At 39.6% G+C, this 23,056-nt stretch overlaps 1 protein-coding gene across 3 annotated transcripts in view; it reads right to left on the bottom strand.

The window, feature by feature from the left end:
* The window catches only part of ESR1 (estrogen receptor 1), a 387,454-nt gene that overhangs the window by 126,852 nt on the left and 237,546 nt on the right, over positions 1–23,056 (bottom strand). For all 3 annotated transcript variants that reach the window (XM_060240922.1, XM_060240931.1, XM_060240927.1), the window contains one exon: positions 4,577–4,693. In XM_060240922.1, coding sequence (XP_060096905.1) covers positions 4,577–4,693 — 117 coding nt within the window. The remainder of the gene's footprint in view (positions 1–4,576; positions 4,694–23,056) is intronic.

The raw sequence follows: 23,056 nt of genomic DNA, 5'->3' as shown, positions 1-23,056 counted from the left end.
GAGCCTTAGAAAACATACCAGCATTTGGGGAGGAAGGGGGGGGGGGAGAGAACTCTTGCAGCCCACTTTCCTTTAAAGTGAAACATAACATCCAGCATTACAAGTCAACTATAACAGAGGAGGAACAATCATCAACAGAACCCCTCTAATCTAACTAACAGGAAGTTGCTTAAATGTTATCAGCCTGCCCAGCTGCTTATTTATTCAAATATTTATATCCCACTTTTCCCTTTGACATGAGGCAGCTTAGAAATCATACTGAAAAGCATAATAGGAGTGTGCAAAAAAAAACACACACGCTTTCTTCCAGCTCCAGTGTAGCCTTTGGGGACCATTACAGCAGCCAATGGGCCCCATAGGCTATAATGGAGAATCAATCTGGGGCTCTGGGAGGGACCTGTTTTTTTAGGCAGAGGCACCAAATTTGCAGCACTGCTGCTGATGCCTCTCCTCAAAAACTGCTCCAAGTTTCAAAAAGACTGGACTAAAGGATGCAATTCTATGGGCCCCAGAAGGAGGTGCTCCATCCTCCATTGTTACCAAAGAAGGAAAAAATACATTGTGAGCAGAAAGCAGAAATCTGTGAGCAGCCTTTTTAAAATTTGTGCACCAGCATCCCTAGCACAGTTAAGCGAGAACTGTGGAGGACCTTGATCATCCTTCCCTTCTACTGCTCTGATGCTATCCCTTTGATGTGTAGATTGCTACTCTCAAGGAATCTTTCTTCCTTCTGCCCTGACATCTTATCTCCACACTATGCTACTCTTCTCCATCTTGGAACCATGAGGACAGGACATGCTTTCTGCATCTCTATCAATCCTAGCTAGTCAGACTAGTTTAGAATCCTATCTCTACTCTATCCTGTCTACAATGGAGTTCCTTACAACAAAGGACTCATATTAACTTTAACAAAGATAGAAGCTCCTTGTATAACTTCGTTTCCTGTAAGTGCACACGAGACTCTGCTGTGTTATGTTCCTTGAGTATACCAATAGTCCTTCAAAGTGGACAAAATCAAAAAGAAAGAAGCAAAGGATCCTGGGGAGAAGAGTTATGGGACAGAGCAGGAGAATGAATTTGGCTGGGAACTGGTTCAGTTTCAGCTGCCTTGCAACTTTCCCTCTGCATTCCTCCACAAGCAGAGACAAAACAGCTTATATTTCTGCAACAGAAAAGGCTAGAGATGTACTTTTTTAAAAAGAGAAAGCCCTACAACACCCCCATGCCATTATGTATCTCCTCTTTGCTCTCCAGTCTGCCAGAAGGATCTTCAGTTGCTTTCCTGAAGACTTTAACAGCTACAAGTCCTCATGGTCAGTGATAGTGAAGATGTGCTAATGATCTGTCTAAATAAGGAACCAGCTAAAGAACAATTCTTCACGAGCTGCTCTGCTTGCTGGAGATTACTTATTTACTTGCTTATCACTAGTTAGCACTGGATGAAAGTGGATGTGCCCAGGTTACTACTCTGTACATGTCAACAAGTACAGTTGCCTTCACAAACAAAAAGGACCCGGCTTGTATAAAGTGGGGTTTTCATACTAAATGTCAAAGTATTAGCATAATTATAATAGACATGGATGAATGCGATAATCTAAGCTGGACAACCTGAGACTGAACTTGGTGCACCTTTGGTTCAGTTCTAAGACACTATTTTTTAGCCTATTCACATGAAATGCTGAAGCATTCTAACATTTAGACAATGTTAAGATTGTTCCCCTTTGTCTTTCCTTTTAGCTTTGTCTTATTCACAAGAAATTGATAATCACAATGTCAGGAAGCAGGGCTAGAGCTGGGTGGGGGAGTTATTAGAGAGCAAGAGCAGAAACAGTTCATTTGGTCAGTGTGGGGACATGGGGAAGATACAATTCATTGCTTTCCTTAGGCAAATGGCACTTCTCTCACAGTCATAGGAATCAGGCTCTACTGTGAGGAATAGCTGAGGTGGTAGCACATTCTGTTTATATGTACAGGGGATCAACAAGCTTCTAAGATAGTATTCTTTCAATTAACTAGCTCTTTAAATACACAAGTACTAATCCATGCCCACCACTTGTACTGTTTTGCATTAGGAGAAAACAGGGTAAAGCAAATATTATAAAGGTTTACTTCAGAAGCAATACAGCTTCCTAAAGCTAGACTATTTTTCCCCCTCATTCACTGTTTTATTTGTAATATAAAATAATGTTGCATTACTAGATAATTGCCAGGCAAATTGGAATTCTTGGAGCAGTTCCAGATGATGCATTAAAATATTAGTTTATTTTTGCTTCAGAGTTTTGCCTCAGTATTGCTATGTCTTCCACGTCTAATTTGTTCAGCATTTAACAACATTTTCATCATGGCATATTTTAAAATAAGAGATTAGATGAATAATTTTTGGATGTCTGACCCAAAGAAGTAAGCCACAGTTTCAAATACATACTTTAATGAAGAACAGTAGTGGGAAGTAAAGTAGTTAGTGTTAATAAAACTTTACAGACTTGAAATCATGAAGTTCAGCTAGCCAAGCTCCCCACCTGGACAAATAAAGAATAAGCCTTGGAAGCTTTTCACAGAGTTGAATGTGAATCCAGAAGATGTCACTATAAAGAACTGTCCAGGATGCTTTTCCAAAACTGTTTCACAGAAATGTGTTTAGAAGACATTAGCAATAACTTACATTGTTTTCCTCGAAGCCTGTTTTTGTGAGGTTACTCAAATTTAGCTATGGGTAGCTGCTATCAGGCATAGATGGTAATACAAAGGAAATACAAGAATACAAGGAAAGGAGGTCAGTCTAGAACAGGGGTGGGGAAACTCAGGTCCATGGGCCATTTACAGCCTGTGAAACCCCTCAGACTGGCCCGTAGTGGCCTCACCGGGCCCAACTGGCCCATAGGGATCTCCAGGCCGTGCTGTGTGCCAGCCTCCTGGGCCCAGATGGCCGGCTGCAATCACGGGGCTGTGCACCAGCCTCCCCATTCCCAGCTGGCCAGCAGTGATCCCTGGGCCGGCGTGCTGCAATTCCCACCAGCCAGCTGGGCCTGCAGAGGCCGGGGACAGCCCAGAGATCACTGCTGGCTGGGCGGGGAGGCTGGTGCGCAGCCTAGCCCGGAGATTGCCGCCAGCCTCCCCACCCAGCCAGCGGTGATCTCTGGGTGGGGCTGCGTGCTGGCCTCCCCACCCAGCTAGTGGGGATCGTTGGGCCGGAGGCACTGGCCTCCCTGGGCCCAGCTGGCCGGCAGGAATTGCTGGACTGTGCGAGCTGTGCAGTAGCCTCCCTGGGCCCAGCTGGCCGGCGGGGGTCGCTGGGCTGGGCGGGTCATGTTGCATAGCAGCCTCCCCAGGGCGGTTTGCTGGTGGGATGGTGGTGGTCATGGTTTTTTTTCCCCTTTCTTCTCCCCCTTTATTTTTTTTCTCCCCCACAAATTCTTTATTTCCCTTTATTTCCATTTCTTCCCCCCCTTTCTTCCCCTTTCTTTATTTCCTTTAATTCCTTTTCTTCCCTCTCATTTCTTTATCTCCCTTTATTTCTCTCTCTCTCTCTCTGTCTCTAGAGCCTGAGTGGCGGGTGTTGTGAAGGACAGTTGGTGGGGTATTTGAGTGCCTTGGATCTGGTGAGAGCAGCTGCAATTTCTGCATGAAAGGAGGGGTGGCAGGGGTGGGAGCCAGCTTCCACCAATTCAACTTCTACTTGATTATCCCAGATGGCGGGGCCTAATATGCTAATATCAGGGGGTGTGGCCTAATGTGGCTTTGTTTTAATGCTTTGCTTTGCCTTGTTTTAATGTTTTTATATTTTAAATGTCTTAATTGTGTAAATGCCTAAACTTAATTTTGTTATTTATTTATTTATTTTATTTATTTGGGATTTATATCCCGCCCTTCCCACGAATGGCTCAGGGCGGCTTCCAACAATTAATCAAACATAAAATTTAAACAATTTCAAGTATAAAACAGTTAAATATTTAAACAGTTAAAAACATTAAAACAGAGTAATTCAGTTTCCTGTGAACAGATGGCTGGCCAGTTACCTCAAGTTGTCATCCTAGCTAAATATAGGCTAGGTATAGGCTAAATATAGGCTAGGTATAGGCTAGCCGGATTCCTTGTTGGATTCCATGTGTTGTGAGCCGCCCTGAGCCACCTTGGTGGGAAGGGCGGGATATAAATAATAAATAAATAAATAAAATAATATGCTAACAAGTTCCTGCTGGCCCGCGAAAGGTGTTAAAAATTTCTAAGTGGCCCTTGGCAGAAAAAAGTTTCCCCACCCCGATCTAGAAGCGTTTCCTTCCCCTATGCCACAGTCCTAATCCGAACTGGGCTTTTGTGGCACATCAGGACTGAGTTCCCAAAAGGAACTTCCAGCTGAAAGTCCCCATGATGGCCATGAGATGCAGATCTAGTTCAGATATTATTGGGGATCCTTGCTCTATAAATGTAAACAAATACAAAAAGTTAGCTGCTCCTCTCACTCCTCACTCCCCACAAGTCAATTTCCTTTAAAACATGGATCTTATAATATTGCCAGTCTGCTTAAAAAATTGGTGGATTATGCTTTGAAGAACTGAGCTGATGGCTGGGTACATACCACCTTTCATCATTCCAACTTCATAACATTTTCGTAGCCTACACGCCTGGCAGCTTTTCCTTCTGTTCTTGTCAATGGTGCATTGGTTGGTAGCAGGACACATGTAGTCATTGTGACCTGTAAAAAAACAGAAAGAATTCAAAAGGCTATTGAATGTTAGGCATGGATTCTCAAGATAATTTCAGCAGGCTTAATATAATTTATCTTTAAATTTTCTTAGAACTAGGTTCCTAATGTGTTTGATTACAGCAGCATTAGGCTCATGTTTACAATCTTTTAAGAAGGGAAATGGAAGAGAGTAACTGCTTTGAGGTCACTTATATGGAAACTCCAATATCACAGCATATTGTTAGGGAATTTCAGGGCATGACAAATGCCACACATCATACCTAACTGTTCTGTAAACTACTAAATACACTCTGAGTCCATATAGACAACTATTTCCTTCACAGTCTACTACACAGCCATCTGTTGCTTATCCCCTGGAATAAACATGACCAAGTTAAATGAGGTGAAGGAGCACATACTGGACATATGGCTCATAGTTAAAAATAAAAAAGAGAATTAAGTAGATAATTGCCTTAACTGGTGGAATTTGGTCACATATACTTGGTTTTCTTGGGGTGGAAACAGACAAACAAGAAATACATGCTTAAGGAACCTACCTCAAGGAACTGGGGGGTAAATCAATAAAAATATTGTTAGCCTCAATTAATCTAATTAATGCACTGTCACTACACACTCACTTCATCAAGGCACATGAGATCACCCTCACACTATCTCCTTTCTTCCTCCTTTTGCCCAGAGTTTAATAATTGAACTTTTTTTTTTGTGGTGGTGGTGGTGGTAAACTATCCTCTCATGCCATCTGAATGACAAACTATGACTTCTTCCCATCTCCAGAACAGTGAGCTACCCAGAATTGCTAGAAAACAGATCCTAATTTGTGGTTTGGACGTAATATCGAACTCTGGCTGTGGAACTATGTAGAACTGTTTACTTATTCAGCATCCTGTGAACTAGGAAAGTGGTGATGAAGCTTAAGAGCTCAAGGATGCCCCAGGTTCGTTTATGCAATTGCAAACTATGTTTTTTTCCTTATGCTTTCCTGACCCATGCTTATGCTTTCCTTGCTTCCTGAGATGGTACTTAATAGAGATACTGCTTTCATTGTACATATCCTCAAGGTTTATATTAGTCTCCCTTTGAGAACTTTATATTTGTTTTTGTTTTTTAAATCTTAGCATTGTGAAGTTTTGATAGAGACTGAACACTGATCCTATCCAGTGCTATTTTGACATACAACTAAACAGGGGAAATTGCAGCACACAATGGAACAATTTTACTGCAGAACGGTTTGTTCTTTATTCGAGTCAGGGATCAATCCAAGGTAAAGTGCTTTGGAGCTCATCAGAGGCCTTGGTCTCATAAACCTGGTTCACTGTCTTCCACTACATATTAGCAAATGTAAAGCAAAATCCCCCAAAAACCCAACTATCAGATTGCACCAAGAACATCTGCTGCCTCATACTAAGCAATCTGGGTCCTTTGTAGTAAACAACAGATCTGTAAACTTCCTAATTCATTGAGACAGATCACACACCATAATAAAACACACACACAGGAACACTCTTGGAATAATAATTATTATTCATAGAATACTGAAATGGTTACAGAAGCCTGGAAACGAAGCTTTTATTAATATTTTAATTTGTGTTACTGAGTTGCATTATTTGCTATATCTAAATATATTAAAGAGCCAGAAAGAAAAAGTGCTGTTCCAGTTATAGAAAATAAATAGGTGATATAATTAATTAAAATTAAAATAACCACTACAATTTCTGAGAAACCTAATTTTTACTGAGTATTCATATATCGCATGACACATCAGATGTGAAAAGAAGTATTAAAACCCAGAATCATCAACCTAAGAGCATTTAACAGATTATGTTCCTTCCTGTTTTAGCAGAAGTGTGAATATAGTAAACAACTGAGCCTTCAAAAACGGAGAAAACACTTAGCAATGTGATTGATTTTAAGTGAAAAAAATCACAGATGGAAGACCTAAGTATTTTTTTTTCTAATATGGTTATAGATGTATCTTCAGATTATAAAAGTTTGCAGTACCAAACTAAAAGTCAAGCAACATGAAATGCTGGGAATCTACATATAGGTTCTCAGATACCTAATTCAGCTGCAAAAAGCAGCTACAAGGGAATCCTGATTCATATCAGGGCCATGGTAGAGACAGAACTCTTCTTGACTAGAAATGAGCCCCTTGGACTGTGCTCCATTCTGTGCCTGGCGAGTCAGGGGTGAAGGCACAGGGGCTCCTGCAGTCCTCCAAGATCCATGGCCAGGAGAGCTAGAATCCTTGCAGCAGGAAGCTGTCCAGCAAAAAAGGACAAGCTGGTTTATAGAAGATACCGAAGCTCAAATGAAGGGTTATAAAGACAACCAATAGACTCCCAACCCTTTTCTGTAGCGAGTTACATCTCTTATCCTGCCAAGATTTTGAGAGTTGAATCTTCTTCCTGAGAGCAACAGGAGTATGGAAAGCCTTGTGCTGCCAGCTCTGTGCTTTTCTGTGGTTCAAGCTTCAGTTCTGGTTCCTTGCATTCTTTGTCCTGAGAGACACTGGAGGTGAAAGAGATCAATTAGGGGGTTCCTGATCCACTTGTACCTGTGGCTCTTAATGGGAAATTAGCTGTAATAAAGAAGGGAGGGTATCTTCATCTGGAGAACCTGGGGTACAAGAGGCCTTGGATGTAATGCAAGAGTGTTCCTCCACTGTTGAGGATGACAGTGATTAAACCCTACAGGAGGCCATGCACATCCTGGGGGGTGGGGAAAAACATGCCCTCCAGCGCCTCACTCCCAGGGTTCTGTTGGCCTCAGCACAGAAAAGACAGGGGGCTGGGAAGCACCCTGAGTCCTCCTCCTCTCCTTCTTAGAGAACAGATTCAGGTGCGTAGCTGTGTTGGTCTGAAGCAACAGAACAAAGTTTGAGTCCTATGGCACCTTTAAGACCAACAAAGTGTAGATTTGGGTATAAACTTTCATGTGCATGCATGCTTCATCGGATACCCATCAGATACCTATACCTTATTTATTTTTTATTAAAAGCATTTTACCGGTGTTGATCTGGATAACTACAGAAAAGGTACAGATTACTATCTTTCATTCTGGGACTAATTAAAGTTAAACAAAATAAAATCAGAAGGTGGGAAATTGAAATCTAGAAAGCTTGGAAGAAGAAGGGGAGAAGGGGCGAAATTTGGACTTTGTAAATTTAAAGGTCAGTGCTAAAAAGTGGAAAGGAATTTATTGTTTTGTCTACTTGCGGTTTTGGAGAAAAAAACCCATCATCATAGATTTGCAGCTCCAACAGCCAAAACACGAAATACGTCAAGTATCGTTAGATCTCTCTACCAGTGAAAACGGGATTTGGTGGTAAGCAAAGCAGGAAGTATTGGATGGAAAAGAGAAATCATTGAAGCAGCCAGCCTACTCTAGGACTATAATATCATAGAAAAACATCGGCAGCCATTCCTAGGAGACTAAAATTTAAATAAAATTTTTAAAGTGTTCGAGACATTACAAATTGGTGGAGGCGACAGAGGTGACGATTATAAGGTAAAGACTATTGGACATTACTGTTAATAACTATTTTAGAAGCCTCTAGAGGAAAAAGGAAAAAAAATTTAAAGTGAAGCAGAAAGTCGCAACCGCCATTTTGGAAAAAATAAAAACTTTAAAAATTAATATCTAAGCCCAGGAGGCTCTGAGGACAGCGAAATTAGGCTTATTGGAAAGAGCAAGCCTCACTCTTTTAAATCTGATAGTTGAAATTTAATTTGGTGAGGTCAAAATTTTCAGTGTTTTTACATGTCAGACCACAAGCAAACCCGTGCAAGGACTGCTTCACTGGAGAAAATGCAGGACCAATTAAATGCAATGGAAGCCAGGATAATGAAAGATGATAACTGCTTCTAAAAAAGAAATTAGAAAAGATATTGAAGAGCTAAAAAAAAGATAGAGGATCTCAGAAATGAGACTGTGGTGACATCAAAAAAAGTGCAAGAGGTGGAAGGGAGAGTGAAAGTACATGATTCCAACTTGTTAAAAATACAAGAAAAAGTGGCAATTCATGACTGCAACTTGATGGAGACCCAGATACATCTGAGAGGAGTACCTGAGGATGAAGAAACTGATTTGAAAGAATATATAATAAAAATAATTGCAGAATTTTTGGAGGAAGATCCTGAAGGGACTAGAAACATGTATGACTATAGGTATAGAGTGAATTCACTATATGCCAAAAAAAATAATCTACCAAGAGATGTGGTTATAAGATATATGACAAAAGAAATGGTGGGAAAAATCATGAATAAAAACTTTGAAAAGACATTGATAGTGGGAGGCAGCAGCGTAAGAATTATGAAGGAGTTGCCAAGACAAGTGATAAATGACAGAAGAGCATATAAGAAATTGACAGAAAATTGCAGGACAATGAAATGAGGTATAGATGGATAATACCTGAAGGTTTGAGCTTTGAGCTAAAAGGAAAAAGGATTACATTTACAAGCACACAGGAACTGCATGGATTTTATGAAGAACATAAAGAATTTGCACCATGATGGATTACAAATTATTATCTTGGAATGTAAATGGACTAAATTCACCACAAAAAAGAAAGGCAACATTTCATTGGATTAAAAAGCAAAATTGTAATATAGTTTGTTTACAAGAAACACATATCAAACAAAAGGATTATAAATTTTTAAGGAATAAGCAATTCGGACTAGAATTTCATTCAATGGCTGAACAAAAGAAAAGGGGAGTGATTTTTTATATTAAACAAGAATTGGACCCAAAATTAGTGTTTAAAGATAAAGATGGAAGATTTGTAGCGGTAGAAATAATATTAAATGCAAAAAAAGGTCATTACTGGGACCGTTTGCACCAAATGGAGCAAAGGATGCTTTTTTAAAGACATTATACAACAATTTGATAAAGTGACATATGATCAAGTTTTGATAATGGGGGATTTTAATGGAACAATTAAGAACACACTAGATAGGTCTGGGGGAAAAAAATAATAAGGAAGGAAAAGTGCGGGACTACACCTTTTTTTCAGCAAGACATAAAACTTTTTCCAGAATTGACGTGTTGTGGGGTACTAAAGATTTAGGCCTTATAACAAAGAAAATAGGGATTTTACCTCAAATAGGGGCTGATCATAACCCAATAATGTGGATTACAAAATTGTCTAAAAAGTCGAGAAGATGGAGATTGAATGAAGGTTTACTATAGAATAAAGAAATAGTGACATCTCTAGAAAATTAAACTAAAGCTTTCTTCCAAATAAACGATAAAGAAGATATAGAATTTCAGACGATGTGGGATGCTTATAAAGCAGTAATGAGAGGAATACTGATTACATTGAATAATAAAGACAAGAGGGCAAAAGAAAAGCAGATGCTGGACATTCAAAATGAAATAAAGAAAAAAGAAGGGGAACTGAGAAAAAGGCCAGGGAAAAAGAAAATTATGAGGGAGATTACAATATTACAAACAAAAATGAGACATTTGTTAAAAAAAAACTGGAATGGAATCTGAAAAGATTGCAGCAGAAATCTTTTGAGGGAGCAAATAAACCTGGAAAATATTTGGCCTGGCAACTGAAGAAAAAGAGAGAAAGTAAAATTATTAATAAAATTGTGGTTGGTGGAAGAGAGGTGGTAGATCAAGAAGGAATAAAAAGAATTCTTTAAGTATTATGCCAAATTATTTAAGGGTGTTAAAATAAAGAAAGAAAAGATGGAAGAGTATTTACAAAAGATTAAATAACACCCTTAACAGAAAATATGGGAAAAGTTTTGAATGATCCAATTGAAAAAATAGAAATTGAAGCAGCAATTAATGCAATGAAAAATGGAAAAGCACCTGCGCCAGTTGGATATACAGCTAAATTTTTTAAAACCTTCAAAGAGGAGTTAATACCAAAACTTCAGAAATTGATGAACATGATAAGAATAAAAGGGAAAATACCAAATACGTGGAAGGAAGCTGTTATTTTGTTGATTCCAAGGAAGATAGAGATGTCACGAATGTAAAAAATTATAGACCAATCTCACTATTAAATAATGACTATAAAATATACACAAGGATCTTGGCAGAACGGCTTAAACAACATTTGACAAATTTTATAAAGGAAGATCAAGCGCGGTTTCTCCCCAAAAGGCAAATAAGAGACAATATTAGAACTGTTGTTAATATTGTAGAATATTATGAAAGACATCCAGAAAAGGAAGTAGCATTATTCTTTGCGGATGTAGAGAAAGCATTTGATAATTTAAATTGGGACTTTATGTTTGCAGTAATGGAGAAAATGGAGTTGGGGGAAAACTTTATAAGGATGATAAAAGCAATATATACTGAACAACGTGCAAGGCTATATATAAATGCAGATCTTACAGAAGACATGATAATTAGCAAAGGTACAAGACAAGGCTGTCCGCTTTCCCCACTGTTGTTTATAATGACTCTTGAAATCTCATTGATGCAAATCCAAGAAGATAAAGAAATAGAAGGATTAAAAGTAAAAGGATTTATTTACAAATATAGAGCATTTTCAGATGATATAATGTTTATAAATGAAAATCCCATACAAGTCACACCTTTGTTGTTAGCTAAAATACAAGAATAAGGGGAATTGGCGGGACTTTGTATTAATAACGAAAAATCAAAACATCTATGTAAAAATATGCAAGTAAATAAGCAAAAGGAATTGCAGAGGCTAACGGGTTGTGAAATTACCTCTAAGATAAAATATTTGGGTGTCGAGATAACAATGAAGAATATTGATTTGTTCAAAAATAATTATGAGAAGCTATGGCGTAAAATGGATGAAGATATGTTAAAATGGAATAAACTTAATTTGTCATTACTGGGCAGAATAGCTGCAATTAAAATGAATATTCTACCAAGAATAATGTATTTGTTTCAGACTATCCCGATTGTGAAAGACAGTAAACAATTTAATAGATGGCAAAGAAAAAATTCAGAGTTTGTGTGGGCTGGGAAGAAACCAAGGATTAAAATGAAAATTTTAACAGATGCAAAAGAGAGAGGCGGATTCCAATTACCAGATTTAAAATTATATCATGAAGCAGATTGTTTAGTGTGGATAAAAGAATGGATAATGCTGTTAAACAAAAAACCCTTAGCGTTGGAAGGTCATGGAAATAAATTTGGCTGGCATGCTTATATGTATTATGGGGGAAAAAAAGATGGATGGTTTTTTCTCTCACCATTATATAAGAAATAATTTGCTAAATACATGGATGAAATATAAGAAATATGGAGATGCGAGAAAACCGTTATGGATAGGGCCAGCAGAAGTAATAAAAATAACAGCTGAGATGGGTGAAGAAAAGTGGTTGTCATATAATCAACTATTAAAAATACAAAGTGGCAAAACAGAATTGAAAACTGCTGAAGAGCTGAATAATAAATATGATTGGTTCCAAATGCAACAAATAAAGAGCTTGGTGGATAATGATATTAAAATGGAAGGAATAAGAAAAGAGCAAACAGAAATGGAAAGAGTTCTGCTTGGAGACAATGAAAAATTAATTTCAAAACTATATAAATTACTTTTAAAATGGTCTATGGAAGATGAAGTAGTGAAATCTCAAATGATTAAGTGGGCAATAAATGTAAATAAAGAAATACAGATGGAAACTTGGGAATATTTGTGGAAGAACTCTACGAAGCTTTCGACGTGTCATAGTATTAAAGAGAACTGTTTTAAAATGATGTATAGATGGTATATGACTCCTAAAAAGTTGGCAAAGATGAACAATAAGATGCCAGACAGATGTTGGAAATGTAAAAAACATGAAGGTTCTTTCTACCATATGTGGTGGACGCGAAAGAGCAATAAAGTATTGGCAGATGATTCAACAAGAAATTTCTAGGATCTTGGGATATGAATTTAATTGCAGAGACTTTTCTTTTGGGATTACAAATGGAAAAATTTCCAAAAGAAGATAGAACTATAATTTGGTACTTGCTTTCAGCTGCTAGGACATTATATGCGCAGTTGTGGAAGCAAGAAAAAATACCAGAGAAATGGGATTGGATTGTATAAGTTATGACATGGAGTGAAATGGACAAATTAACAAGAATTTTAAGAGACTATGACTTAGAAGTTTTTAAGATGGAGTGGAAAAAGTTCAGAAGATATGTAGAAAAAGAATGGAAAATAAAAGGCCATTGGACAATTTTTGATAATGATTAAGTCTTAGAAGGAAGAAGAATGTACATTTTTGTTTTTATTAGTTAAGGGTACCTTTTAATATTAGTATTATAAGTAAATAACACTGGCGAGGGTCAAGTAACGTGGGGAATGGTGGTTAGAAAGTAATATATGGGATAGATAAAAAGAAGTTATTAATGATGCAGGAATAAGATATCGTTACCATATGTTACTAAATAAAAATTGTTTTAACCAGGAAGATGTGTCTTCATGCACATCTCAATCCTGTGCTCAGAACGCAATCCTCTCTTCGTTTTGCTTATTGAAACTGGATTCCCAGTGTTATTACCACTTTAAAGGGGGGGAGACCAGTTTTTAAAATGAAAACAGCAAGCAGGGGAGCTCAATTTCAGTTAGCAAAACTGAACAATGATTGAAGGATTACATCTTCTCTGCATCCCCCACATGGTCCTGAACGGAAACTGAGCTGCATGCACAAGCAATCTGTATCATACAGAAGGATGGACATCCATGATCTTCAATATAGCCAACTGTTTCCTGAGAAAGATCTTCAATAAACTTTCTTTTTTAGAACTCTGCATAATTTACAAATATATACAAATACAAATATAATTTTTACTAACAGATCCTTTCAGGGATCTACTATTGTTTTGTTGCTTCAGTTTGTGTCTTTTCTATTTTAGACAAATAAATAAATAGGGAGATTTTATTTCCAGATGACACTTGCAAAAAAAAAGAAGTCTTGATTCAATCTGCTGTGAATCCAAACTGAATAGTCTGGCAAAGAGCAGAGATCTCTTGTTTTACTCTCCTCATCTGATAAATCACAATTGTTTTAAGTATTTGGCATATGATCAAACCAACAGTTGTACAAGAGTAAAAACACAATCACTCATCACCATCTCTCTGTGAACCCCCATGAGATAAGCATTTTAAAGAACACATCTTAAGGCTCAGTAAATGTTACATGTGGAAATAGTATTGAATTACATTTTCTAAAACCTGCAGTTGATACATTTGACATCTTTATTCTCAAAAACCTTTTTTCTTCTTCAAGCGCTCTGCACTCAGATATGGTGAAACTGCCAAAAATGTCAGTTAGTATCTCTGAAACAAAATTTGGAACTAACTTTACTGCATATGCATCAGAGCTTCCATTATCAAAATATTTCAGTCATGACTAAAGAGTTATGTAGTATAGATGAAGTAATTAAGGAGGGTACCTCTCTTCTCACATGGGAAACTATTTGTGCAATGAAATTAGTCACTGACAAACTCAGCATGTGTGTCTGTGTGTCCCTGTGTGTAAAGTGCCATCAATTCGCAGCCAATTTATGATGACTCCAGCAATAGGCTTTCAAGGCAAGTAAGACTCAGAGGTGGTTTGCCACATCCTTGCTCTGCAGAGTCTTTCTTGGTGGTCTCCCTTCCAAGTTCTACCGTGTTCAGCTTCCAAGATCTGATGAGCTCGGGCTATACCATGCTGCCTTCCCTCCCAACTTCAACTGTAGACCAGAGGAAATCTGTACCTTAAAAGTTTGCACTAAGCTCTGTTCTAAAAGTAAAAGGACTCAGGCCTCAATCACATAACACAGAAAGATGCATGGATGCCATCAGCCTGAGTCTTCGCCTACGTTTTCTCATTAATTTGTGGCTGAAAGCCCACATAATATCACATCATTCATTTATTTGATTTAAGCAATGCCGAATAGCAGAAAACAATCATTAAATCCATAAAATAATAATTTCAAACAGAACAGCAAAACAGCACATAGATCATACAGCAGAGAAACAAAGAGTGCCTTTCCCAAGCATCCCACTGTGGCCTCAGAGCACAATCTCAGTCTTTGGGCTGGGAGTCCAAGCTTCTCTCCACCAGAGTCAGATAGCTTAGTTTATCTCAGATGAAAAGAGTCTCTAACATCTATGACTTTAGCCATATAGTGGGAATGTCTTCCCTACAGATGATCCTTAAGCATTTACAATACTACTGTATTACCTCATAATGGTATGCCCAGTGGGGCATTTGTTCACAGATCCTTTGAGGGCCATTTCTTAGGTCCCATTTTTCATCACCTATTATCCTTCTCCAGATCATACTTAATCTAATCATGTCTGATATTGTCATTCACCTGCTATTATTATTTGCCTGCTACTGTCATTCAGCATCTGAAATCACTTCACTCTCCAAAATATAAAAGACAGATGGGCTTACATTCTAGCTATATCTGAAGAAAAATCATATTCTGCCACAAATTAAAAGACAGATGAGGATTCTTCAGAACAACTGGAAAAGAGGGAGTAAACTCTCTAGCTAAATTTAGTAAATATAGGGAGATGAAAACAATCAACTGTATTTAAAAAACTATTAACATTAGTTGACAAATGGCTAGACAATGACAGGGATGAAAGAGATTGCAAAACTGTTATTCAAAGCAAAAACGGCTAGTACAGAAATGTTGGTCCCATGTAAACCATACAGTATTGAAATAATGTTCTTTGGTTGTTTTCAGAAGTGCCAAATCATTTCTCTACCTGTAATTCAAATATCTAATTCTTTGCATCAGGTCAATGGAAAGGAAACAGATTTTTCTGCAAACTTGAGGAATCTCCAGGTGTTCAGAAAAATCCAAAAACTTTTTAAAATGTGTGTGGGGGGGAAGAGAGGAGTAGGAACTGCCAACATGTCTCAGATAGCAGTAAGGTGGGGTGGATGTGCAATCGCAGTCCACTGTTGCTCCTGCCACCCACCTACCTTGCCACTGAGGATGCAAAGCTACAGTAGGTGGAGGAAGAAGAGGAGTCCAGACTCATTCACACTGCACATTTATCGAAATTACTCAGTGGAGAGGTGTGTGTGTGTGTGTAGATGAACATGAGTTGTGGCTCACCATCTCTGGGGGAGGAGAATGACAAGGCAGCTGCAATGGAAGCCACAGTTACTGCCCCCGCCCTGGAAGTTCCAGGTAGGCATGGCATAATTACAAAGGGAAGCCACTGCTGTCCCCACCCTGCCTCCACTACTGTGGCATTATGGCAGTCAACCTCCTTGTGGGATCTGGAGATCTCTTGGAAATTACAACTAATCTCCAGATTAAAGAGATCTATTCCCCTGGAGAAAAAGGAGGCTTTGGAGGTCGAGACTTATGGCATAATACCCAGCTGAGGTCCCTTCCCTTCCCTCCCCAAACCCTGCCCTTCCCAGACTCCACTCCAAAATACACCTAGGATTTATCAGTCCAGAATTGGCAACCCAATGTGGGGTGGCCAAGCAAACAGAGAAGAAGAATGTCTCCCTCCACACCACGAGTTTCAAATGTGTATGAAACATATTTGCTGGAATCATTTTTTCCTAGTGACATTTTTGAAATGCTCTTAGACTGAACAGTCTGCCAACTAATTTTTAAATTATTTACAAAAGATTTACATTTGTAAAAAAAATGCAACAAAAGCAACTAAAGCTGTGAAGTATGAATGTAATTTCCACAGATGTACAAGAAAAGTATGTCACATCAGAGCTAATTGACAAAAATCCTATAAAGTTACTCCAGTCTAAACTCATTGAAATCAGTGGACTTCGACTACAAAAGCTCTTTACAGGATTGCACTGAAAATCCACTAAGGACTCTAGTTCTGCTCCAGAAGTCTATGTAAACACCACTGAATGCTAACAGAGAAAGGCTGCTGTTGGAGGACAGAAGCATCTCAGCCTCCTCATTCAACTGTTTGGTGGAATAAGTATTCAGGGAAAGGACCACCCAGGCTGAAAAAAGATCAGAGTAAATCAGCTCCGTAGCAAGCCCACAAACTGCACCCTCACTGAATGCTTGGTGGAATCTGTAAGACATGTCGCTTCTTGCAAGAAGCTGATTTGCTATGGGAAGAAATTCTGGAATTATGACACCCTGGGGACAGCTGTGTTGAGTATGCTTCAATATTATTAGATACAGGCTTTCCTGTTTCCATGTTTTAGGTTAATAAGCCCCAATGTGATGCCCAGCATTGCCTGGAGCATTCTTGTTTCCATTCTCTCCCAGTCTATAGCCTTAACTTGAAAAGGGATTCCTTCTTCTTTTCATTCTCCTTTGCTTCATTCATACTTCTAGCTTGTGTATTCTTTCCCTGGTCATCTTTTGTAGTACTTCATTCTCCTTTCTCTGTGCCTCTTTCTCTCTTGAGTCTCTCTGGCTGGATTCAGATGGCCAGTTTGAGCCAACATAGGCACTTCCCCCAGATGAATTAAAAAGTCAAGGTCAGACAGGCACAGTTGTCCCCCATTCTACTCTCACACTCACCCCATCCCCCAACGTCTGTGAGACAGATCAAATAGCTACCAGTAGGGAAGTGGTAGCAAAACCTTCTGCTGCACCCCTCTTGCATTACCTGGTGTCTGACCACAGGAGTGCACAAGCAAGGTGGATTGGCAGTGTTATATATATATATATATCACTGCCATGGAACGCATGAGTGCATAAGCGCATGAGCCTATGGTCACTAAAAATGTAAGGAAAAAGAAGAAATCCAAACTGCACAGGCAAAAACTGTGTGAACGTGCCAAAGCACCACCCTTGCGATGCACAGATGCCTTTTAGATGCCTCCCACACACATGGAGCTGCCCACCCATACCCAGCCTCCGTCCTCAGTCCCTACCACACAGCACTTCTCCAGCTAGTTTTGAGATATGCTGAAGACAACATGAAGATAGAGAGGCTGCAGTAGTGATGAACTAGGATGAGCAGAGAAGTGGAGGGCCAAGCTCCAGCTACCTCCCACAAACTATGGACAGCAGTCACAGTTTAAAGAGTAGTGAAGGATTTATGCTGTTTCAGCCTCAGTTAGGGAACCCATTCCACCCATCTTAGTACCTGCCATACCCAAACTACCTTCTCTCTCTCTTTATCTCTGTTTTATATGCACACCCCAAATAAAATTCACTGCACACAACTTTATGGACTCCACAGCACTGTCTTAAATTTATTCCCATATCAGAGTGCTGAAATGACAAAGAAGCGCAGGTGGTAAATTTATTTCAGTTGGATAAACATTAGTAAACTGTGGGGAGAGAGCACATTCCCCCCACAAAAACTTGGACAATTACATTTTGTTACCTAAGCATATTTTGTCCCCTTTCAATAATGTTTACACTGAGAATTTCATTTAATTATATTTTTATGTTAAAAATATTTATAGGGCAGGGATTTGGGGGGGGGGGCATTCACCTTCTCCAAAATGTCAGCTTAAATATATTGAAATATTAGATTCTTCCTGACCTCAAAATTCCAAAACTACACCAGTGGGTCAACAGGGTTACAGACCCCTGATTAAAGCTACCAACAAAGAAACATGTTTCTGCTCATGGATTATTAGCATTGTACTGGGATGTGTGTATACAATCCAAAGCAAGTTAAAATATTTGGTTAGGTCTAATGTACAAAATTATGATAATATATGAATAGTCTGAATTAGTGACAAGCTTCACATTATTTCTAATTAGAACTCCCAATCAGTAATTTGGCTCTAGAAAGCAGAAACCATGGACTCCAATATGGATATGGGCCATGACACACACAAAATCTCTCAAAGTAAAACTGCCTTGCTGGTTTACTTTAAATTTGGAGGGGTAGTTATCTGTACTATGCCTATCTTTTTCTGCTATTAGAGCACAAAGCAGTTTCAGGAGGGTGGTAGTTTTGATCACAAACAGTACAGGAGGAAGAATTACATGCATCCTTCCCTTCTGTCGTAGCTCACCTGATTAATGGCTGTTTTAAGGGGAAATTACATATTAAAAACATTTTAGAAATGTATTTAGGTTATTTCTTTGCCACATCTCCAGAAAACTGCTCAAGGCAGTTAACAAAAAAAATGTATAAAAGCAATTAATCAAACATCCCAAAACCAGCACAAAAAGGGGGAAAAGCCTTCCCAATCTCCCCCAACAACAAAAAATTAACATAAGCCCCATAAAACAAGGACAGCCACAACATCAAGAGATGAAATACAGGGTAGTAAAAATATTTGGTACAATGGATGGAGGACAACTAACAGCTCAAGCAAATACAATTATCTTTTCTTGGCAACTAAGGACAGTAGGGTAGTTGCCACTTAATTTTCCAGGAGAGCAGTAGTCTACAGACAGGTGGAAATACTGTAAAAGACCTGTTTCCCACCTCAGATTTCTGAGCAGAGGTACACAGAACAGGGTTTGAAATGAAAATCTTTACGGGTGGGCAGGGTAATAGGAAAGATGGCAGTTCCAACCAAGGAGCTACAGCTACTTTTCCTTTTCAGCATGTAGCTCAGGTTTAGTAAGTTCATTCAGAATAGCAGTCATTCCTACTGTAATAAATGTTCTTCTGCTGTATTTATAGAATGGGAAGCTTTTTTTTCCGAGAACATTATTTTTTTTAAATATTTTGAGAAGAAAATATGGTCATACTATATATTTTATGTTTCATTCCGCAAAACCCTTGGAGAGTGCTGTCAGGTTTTTAAAACATTTTCCCTCTTTTCTGGGCAAAACCTCAAAACCCTCCAACCACAGATGTGATTTAATTTTTCCATGTGGCTCAAAGTGAGAAAAACTAGAGCTAAATAACCATTTATTTTCCAAATGTAAATTTGGAGTCAGTTGTTCAAGATATAGTTATGATAGTCCTTTTCCCCCAAGCAGTTTTTACAGCTAGAAGATACAGAACAAAATCACTTGAGTGCTTTTGCCTTTCTGTCTGTTCCATGAATACAGCAACAGCATCAACTATTAAAATGCCTCACAGACATACAACAGGAAAGTGCAGAACATATTAACGTTTTTAATACTACTCTTAAAACTTGGGCGAGGACAATAATTAATTAGAAAGGGGGACATTAACAGAGGGATCCAGCTCCCAAATTCTGAAACTATATTCAAAAGAGCATAATTGGGAACATTCTTGTTGAGTCAAAGGAAGGTTCCAAATAAGTGGTACCAAACTTTTTTTCCATCTTCATAGCTACAACATATGACAAAATTCCAACTAACATTGTGGCCACTCATTTAGCAACACTGGAAGTATTCAGGACTTCTTTTTCTGGGGGAATGTGGCAGAATGGAAATAAGGAACCTGTTTGTGGGAACAAAACTCTCAAAAAATGTTTTAAAGTTACTGAGGAGCACCCGTGTTTCTGTCTTGAGAGTTTCAACACCTCTTTTTCTGGAAAAAAAAAGCCCTGGGATCTACTTATAAGATTTCAAATATCACAGTGCATGTTATGAAGCCATGTCTTTTTGCTCCCATTGTACAGAAAACTAGGAACACATAAGTAGGAACTTTAGTGATGGGAATATTGGTAATAGAACATTTTGCACAAATAACTGTAACCCAACGGCCAAGAATCTCAAAAAGAGATGAAAGACAAATTAGGAACACTTGACTTCTCAGAACCATTACAGGTTCCTTGACTCCAGACATGATACTCACTAATAACTTCAACTTCACATCTGCAACTTAGGCTGCAAAGGCAGTCTACTTATGTAAGCAAGAGAAGTGGAATCACCACAAAAGGATGATTTAAAGTATGGCTTATACTTCATTCACCCATTAAAACTTCCTCCCAGAAAAGTGATCAGTATCCAGAGCACTCAAACACCCACAGCTTCTGAGCATTTCCCATCCCCTCTCTGCAATATCAGGTTCCAACACCTCAACATTCTCCTAGTTCACCATCCATGATTACTGTTCGGGACATGGGAGGGAGATGGATAAAAAGTGCCGTGGAACAGTAAACAGGTGACGTTGAATGGCTGCAGTGAAGGGGCTGAAGAGAAAAAAACAGGTCAAGCAGTGAACCTTGACCATGAGCCGGTCACTCTGACTGGTGACAAGCTATCTTCAGTCCTTTATACTGGCAAGCTATGGCCGGGAATGAACCTTGGGTTTCTTCTATGCTAATCTGAGTTCATTCATTAGGTTAAAGCTCCACATAAGGACACTTTTTGGTATCAGTGAAAGCCCTGTAATGCTTTGGAATATGACAGGGAAGAAGAGAACGTGTGTCATAGAAGTCTACAAAGGGACAACTGCGTCTCTTTTCTGTTTTTTTCAGTTTTATGGTTGCCCTAATAACAGGTCTGGGTTATGGTCCCATTATTTCTCCTTCCTCCCCCCTATCAGAAATTAAGGTTGCCAGCAGAACTATCTAAAGGTGGGCATTACCTTACTGAGGCCAGATATATAACTCCCTTTCCCCAGACTAGTACTCAAATATGTGTCTATTTCTCCTTTCCCAACAGGGGTGTCGAACTCAATTGTGGGCCAAATCTGACATAAATGGGACTTCGTGAGGTCCGGCCATGGGTGTCATAATGCCAGTACCAGAGATACAAACTTAATAAAGGACACAGACAAACACAATTAAAGACGTTATTGGGTTGAGAAATTCCTGGAGATTTTTTGGGGGGGAGACTGAGGAGGGCAGAATTTGGGGAGGGACCTCAGAGGGGTATAATGCCACAGAGTCCACATTTCAAAGCAGTCATTTTCTCCCAGAGAACTGATCTCTGAAGCCCGATTTTCAGAAGAATCTCCAGCTACCACCTGGAGGGTCATGACCCTAGGCATACAGCTTTACTACAATATAACGATAACAGCATTACTGTATTCAAAGGGGGAAGGGTTGCTAGCAATTCATACTGACTCTAACTTCCCAAATTGCCACCAGGCAAAGCACTTATAACACTCCAACATGTATACAGCTTTACTACAGTAGAACAACAGCATTACTGTATTCAAAGGGGGGGGGGGGTTGCTAGCAGTTCATACTAACTCTAACTTCCCAAATTGCTACCAGGCAAAAAAATTATAGCAGGGGTGTCAAACATCCGGCTTGGGGGCCAAATCAGGCCCTCGGATTGTTCCTATAAGGCCCCCAAGCAAGTGGCTGCCATCTGCTTACTTCTCCCTGTCTCTTGCTTCCTTCTGCATCACAGATTGCTTTGCAAGGTTTGCTCAATCACACAGAAGCTACAGAGCAAAGCCTCTATTTTCTACAATGGCTGAGGGAGAGCTTGCTTTGCCAGGCTCTCTCAATCGCACAGCAGAGCAACTAAGCCAAGCTTCTCTTCCTTCTATTGGCTGAGGCTCCTTCCCTTCCTGGCTCCCAGGGAAGGAAGGAAAGAGACAGAGCTTCCTTTGTCCAGTCCCCTGGTTCCCACGGGAGATATACAAAGAAAGCACCTTTAAGAACCAATGAGTGCTAATGTTTTAAGCATGTTTTATTTTAAGGTTTTTTTAAAAAAAATCTTTGTCTGTGTTCTTTATAAAGTTTATATCTCTACTGCCTAACTGGCCTGGCCTGACATGGCTCGGCCCGACAAGGTCTCATTTATGTCAGGTCCAGCCCTCGTAACAAATGAGTTCAACACATCTGACTTATAGCACAGCTTTACTACAATATAGTGGCAAAAAAAAACCTTACCCTGACCTGTGAGGCTGTGGCAGCCAATTCTGCCTTTCCCAGATTTTGTAAACAAAACAAAGGAGGTAGCTTCCAGTTTCAAAGGTGTAGTGTATGGCGTTCGTAGAACGCCATCATTCAAGACAGCGCGACCATTTCGTTATAACGTACCATCGATAAAGCGTTAGTCCGCCAAAGCCGCGGAGGCAAAGGTGACAACCAGATGCCTCCGCGAAGAGCGCTGGTCATCCGCCAATCACAGTGAGTGGCGGGAAATACGGCTGGCCAGCATTGGACTGGCCAGCAGGGTGAATAGTTCCGGAGCTGTATATATGCGGGACCCGGCCCGCGTGTTCTCTCTCTTACCTCGTGTTTGTACCATGCAATAAACTATGTTGCCCGACTCGCGTCTCCCAGACTGGTACATAACAGTGGCGACGAGGATGGGATCTTAGCCCTTCGGCAAGGGCTACGAAGGAGACTCACGGGCAACCCGTCGTCCCGTCGCTTCATCGCTGAATCGCTACTTCGCAACGACCGCCGCCATGGCCAGTCCCAGCGGGAACACCGGTCACATCGAAGCTTTCGACCACACGAATCCCGAGGGATGGGAATCCTATTCGGAGAGGGTCGATTGCTACCTGAGGGCGAATCGAGTAACCGAGGACGGCATGAAGCGGGACGTGCTCCTGAGCGTCTGCGGGGCCGCCACCTTCGAGATCGCAAAGGGTCTCTCGGCGCCCGCCCGCCTCACGGA

This window comes from Heteronotia binoei, chromosome 1 (genome assembly GCF_032191835.1).
Source record: "Heteronotia binoei isolate CCM8104 ecotype False Entrance Well chromosome 1, APGP_CSIRO_Hbin_v1, whole genome shotgun sequence".
Classification (NCBI taxonomy): Eukaryota; Metazoa; Chordata; class Lepidosauria; order Squamata; family Gekkonidae; genus Heteronotia; species Heteronotia binoei.
Note: the sequence above shows the minus strand (reverse complement) of the source record. Positions and strands in the feature narration are given on the sequence as shown.